The sequence below is a fragment of the Brachionichthys hirsutus genome, unplaced genomic scaffold, assembly GCF_040956055.1.
Source record: "Brachionichthys hirsutus isolate HB-005 unplaced genomic scaffold, CSIRO-AGI_Bhir_v1 contig_1346, whole genome shotgun sequence".
NCBI classification, from domain to species: Eukaryota; Metazoa; Chordata; class Actinopteri; order Lophiiformes; family Brachionichthyidae; genus Brachionichthys; species Brachionichthys hirsutus.
This window is the reverse complement of record NW_027181312.1, coordinates 1-5,000: the sequence shown is the minus strand read 5'-3', so window position 1 is coordinate 5,000 and position 5,000 is coordinate 1. Positions and strand designations below refer to the sequence as shown.

The 5,000-nt window shown below is 53.2% G+C and overlaps 1 protein-coding gene across 1 annotated transcript; it reads right to left on the bottom strand.

Moving 5' to 3' along the window:
* Window positions 1-66: 66 nt before the first annotated feature.
* LOC137917439 (vesicle-fusing ATPase-like) lies at window positions 67-4,995 on the bottom strand (the record flags this gene model as incomplete). Its single annotated transcript, XM_068760178.1, has 13 exons — window positions 67-477; window positions 869-933; window positions 1,041-1,096; window positions 1,816-1,929; window positions 2,013-2,147; window positions 2,986-3,065; window positions 3,175-3,241; window positions 3,335-3,468; window positions 3,537-3,693; window positions 3,772-3,867; window positions 4,437-4,624; window positions 4,699-4,773; window positions 4,863-4,995. Coding segments are annotated over 12 exons (1,272 nt in total), but the record flags the coding sequence as incomplete, so codon positions are not given.
* Window positions 4,996-5,000: the final 5 nt, after the last annotated feature.

The following is a 5,000-nucleotide window of genomic DNA, read 5'->3' as shown; positions in this document are numbered from 1 at the left end:
AAATCCCTCTAATTTATACGTAGATTATTATAAACTCCTCATTAAGTCCACAGTTTCTTGTTAGTTTTAGAATTAATTTATTCATAAAACAAAACAGTCACAAACCAGAGAGTACACAAACAAAGTGAGGCCTTTAACTGGCGGAATGATCGGCTTACAAATCGATCGGTGCATACAGATGAGGCCGACGCAAACAAACGGTGCCGTGATTAGTGCGTGCACCTCGTTTCCCTGGAAACGCATCATCTCTGGCGCGCAAAGGTGTAGCACATAAGGGTAACAAGACGGCGAACAAATACAAGCAGCGCTTATTCGTATCTTACATATTCACAAAGCGCCAGAGGGGGGGGGGGGGGCTGGAGCTTCAAGGATGGGAAGGAAACCGACGCGGAGGGAGACATCCAAACTGTCGCCCCGCTCGTTTCCTCCTGCCGGCTCCTTCTTTTTTTTTCCAGGGCGCTTCCATTCCTACGGTAACTGAGTGAAGAGAGACAAATAAGAGTGAGAGGCAGGAAGGAGACGTGCCGCCACAAGAGAGCACCCTATTTTTAGTCGAGCCGCACGCCGCCCGTCTCTGAAGCGATACGCTGGCTGCGAGTTGAAAAGACGTTTGTCACCCTGAGCATCCTGTCCTCGCGGGGCGCGTTTCACTTTTCATTTCAAAGCAATCAGTGGAGCAAAACTCAAGATTGAACTTTTTGTAAGCATGGAGTGAACCTGAATCTGGCAGGGGGGGGGTATTTTAATCAGGCCTTACTAACGGGGTCAGACCTTAAGTCATTACTGAAGTGAACTCAGTTTACAGATTTCTACATTAGCTCGGACAGGAAATGATGATGCGGCCTGACGCAGGTCGCGCCGGTCTTACCGTCGGAGGATGTTTTTACTACGTGGCTCTAGATTACAGCAAACTTAGACGAAGTGGAACTCCGGCTGCAAGAAGGACAAAGAAAGTGAATGAAATGATCTCTGTTGTGAATGGAGACGAGTTCAAAATGGCAGATCTGATCCCACAAAGCAGGAATGGAAGGAATACTTACGCTCCCTCCTCTTTCAGTAGACTCAGGAACTTGCTAACTCTGTAGCCCGGATCCATCTAGAAGACCAAAGCATGACCGGTTAGACTCGCAACCGTCGTCTTTATGAACAAGCGTCTGCTTCATTTACGCTTGAGACCGGAGGGGTTTGGAAATGTCATTTTCGAACGGCGGCCGCCCCCCACCCTCCCCTGGAGTTCACGTGTCAAAAAAAGATCGGGGAGGGGCGAGAGGAAGCAAAATTAATGGCAACCTCGGCAATAACTTACAGTCGGCCTGGAGCCGCCTGTAGCGGTAGAGTTAGGACATGAGAGCAGACAGAACGAGCGGATGGATGTGTGTGTGGCTGTTAGCATGTCTCGGCAAACACACATTCATACTTCTTCAGAGTTGGGGGGGGGGGGGGGGGGAGGGAGAGGGGGGGGTGCAAAACACGGCTGCATTTGTGCATACCACAGCAATTACACAGCCTCCACAAACAGGGAGCACGTCATCACGCAGAATGAAGTCTGCGACCTGTTTTTGTTTCGTGGGAAACAAGCTGCAGGTTTTAAACTGCAGCTTCACAGAAGAAGAAGAAGAAGAAGCGTCGCTTCTGCGTGACTTTTTGTTTTCTGACACATTTACCATCATGTTTACAAGCCAGAAGAAAATATGACGATGTATCGATCCTCTGCGAACCCACAAGCTCTGCACATTACATTCGCTGAGACCTTCCAGTGCGGCTATCCTGCGAGCGCGGCTACAAGCGAGCAGAAAGAGGGTAGCGTTTTCTCACCTGCACGGACATTTCGATCAGCATGAGCAGCTTCTTAATGCCGATCCACAGACCTCGGCCCTTCACGGCTTTGGCTATGCTAGCCCGCTCCGCGTCCTGAAAGCTGCCCAGCAGCTGTGGAGCAAAGACAAAAGACGAGAACGCTCTCATTTAAGTCCCGACAGACAGTCGGGCGGCGAAGAAGCATCGCGGCTCACCTCCAAAGCGTCGACCAGCTGCTCCCCACTGGAGATGTTGGGAATGTGGACGGTCGTGCTGAAAGCGTCCAACATCTCCATTTCCTGGAGGACGTCTTTGCGGCTTGTGGTGCCGATGATCAGAAGCTTACGACCCTGAAAGGACACGAGGAAACGGCTTCAGGCGGCAAAGATTCCATATTTTAATGATCAACCCATCTATTCTGTCATTCCTCAAAAACAAAACGACATCTTGGTGAACTGTTCGGCGGATTGAGATCTGGGATCTCCAGATTTGAGCACAATTATTAGATTTTGGTGCAACTTTGAGCGGAAACAGATGATTGGGAATAAGCAAGGATGAAAACTGAGAGCGTCGAACGAGACGGGAGGGGATGATGGGACGGAAGAGAACTGTTGAGAAAACAGAAAATTACCAAAAAGGGCAACAACAACAACAACAAAGCCAAGAAGCCGAAGGCGGACCAGGAGACGGAGACGGAGACGGAGACGGAGAGGAGTGGCGAGGAGACAGGGGGGATTACGGCTGCCCCCCCCCCATGGCGTGGGGGGTTGTGATGCTGCATGCAGATGAGATGCCACACAGGCGGCGGCGCTGCCAGGTCCAGGCTCTCTCACAGAGCCCATTCTCCTCCTCGCCCCCCCCCCGACCAGCCCCAGGCACCCCGCTGGGCCCGGCGCCTTACAGCCAGGCATTCAGCGCCGCGCCACTTCTCATGCACATGCAGCCATATAGTGAGGCTAGACTCTCATTCACAACCCCCCCCCCCCCCACACACACACACACACACACACAGCACAGGTCTCTACCGAAACACTCGCTAATAGACGCATCCTCAAACCCGACCGCTCACAGGCCTCCGGCCAGACGGCGCTTTTTTACGGCCACATACACACGATCTGCTGCCCTCTGTCTGACACCGAAGGACTAGCAACGCCACGGCGAGCGATCCGCGGGAACAGCGACGGCTACCTTTGGAGGGGGCTTCTTCAGCAGCACCAGCAAAGCTTGCAACACCAGGTTGGAGAAACGAGGGCCAATCGGGACGTAGTCTGACAGGAGAGATGAGTTTATTTATGAGCAATTTTCTCCTTCAAAATAAAGCACAACTCGTTGTGAAAGTCATTATTTCCTGCAGCAGCGGGACAGTTCTCGTTTTACCCAGCAGACGCTCGATGTCATCCACAACCACGCAGCTCAGCTGGGACTTGTAGGCATCTTCAAATATCTACGGCAGGGAGGAGAAGGGCAAACGGGGCCCAGTGAAAATGGGAGGCATACTTCACCGTTTCGATCTTTCTAAAGAGGCCTGAGGTCTCACCTTTTTTATCGCTTGGCATTTGGCGATCTCAGAGTGTCCGATCATCTTGTCGGGGGAGCAGATCTTGATAAAGGGGAACTGGGAGTCCTCAGAGATCTTAGCGGCCAACGCGGTCTTCCCACTGTTCGGGGGGCCTGTGGGAGAAGGTGGCAGAATAAGCCGCGTATCTCCAGTCAGGACGCGAACAGCGTTCGATCCGTACCCTCCAGCAGCACGGAGACCAGCGGCGTGCGGTCGCTGTTCTTCGTCTGCTGCACCAGGAGCTCCCCGTCCTCCAGGACCGCCGACACGGGGTCGCCCCACCGGATGATCCCGTTCATGATGTAGCTGGCGTAGTCCTCCTGATTGGTGCCGAAGGCCTGGAGGGCGGGACAATCGGGGATGTCAGCGGATGTTAAAGATACAAATAAAAGAGACGGAACGGCGAGGCGACTCACGGGTTTGATGTCATTGTTCAGCGAGCCCAGGAAGTCCAGTCGGCAGACCTGGAGCTTCTCTGCCGTCTCGATGTTTACCTCCACTGTGTTACTGGCCTACAAACACAAACACAAACACAAATAAAGGCGTGCGATACGTTTGGTAGGAGCTAGCTTCGTTGCTGGGCGACGTCAGTGCCTCCCTCCGTTTCAAGATGCGCAACGTAACTCAGATCGGGTCAGGAGACAGAATGCGCCCTCAGAGCAGAAAGGTCAGGGGGGGGGGAGGGGGGGGAGGAGAAATGTTACGGCCGTCAGACATGTGGAAAGTCGCTTATCGTCACCCTCCAATATCGGCGTGTGTCTGCGGGGCGGAACATTTAACGAATGACAACAGATTGGAGGCTGTGCACCTGATAAAACGCTTACAGTAAGTGAGACACACACACACACACACGCACGCACACACACACACACACACACACACACGTCTGAGAGATATGAAATTATTTCTCATAGTTTTGTTTCAGCAGTATTAACTGCAAACTAAAACACATATGATCCACAGATTGGTGCTCTTTTGCAATAAAGCCTTTCTTTGCCCTGAGTGGAGGCTTTCAGGCTGCATGCAGGCCCGATTATCTCCAGGCAGACCACACAAGCAACAACGCGTCGCAGGGGCCGACCTTGATGTGCCTGTTCATGGCGGTGGACTGCGCCGCCCTGACCAGGCCTTCCAGCTCGGCGCCGCTGTAGTTCTTCGTCTCCACGGCGAGCTCCTTGATGTCGACGTCTCTGGTGAGGAGGTCATGTTGACGCATCTTTGCGGTGTGGATGTGGAGGATCTGAATTCGTCCCTTTTCATCGGGTAATCCTGGAAAAAAAGACGAAAGCTTCTGCAACCACCATCCTCGGCGCGGTTCAAACGCTCGTGCAACGGACTCTCACCGATCTCCATCTTCACCTCCATCCTTCCCGGCCTCAGCAAGGCCTCGTCTATCAGGTCAGGCCTGTTGGTCATCCCTGGGGGGGGGGGGGTATGTGAGAGATGAGAGCTTGTGTGTGTGTGTGTGTGCGTGCGTGTGTGCGTGCGTGTGTGCGTGCGTGCGCACCTATGACCAGGATGTTGTTGAGCTGCTCCACCCCGTCGATCTTGGACAACAGCTGGTTGACCACGGTGTCGTGGACGCCCGTGCTGCCCGCCATGCTGCCGCGCTGTTTACAGATGGCGTCGATTTCGTCAAATATGA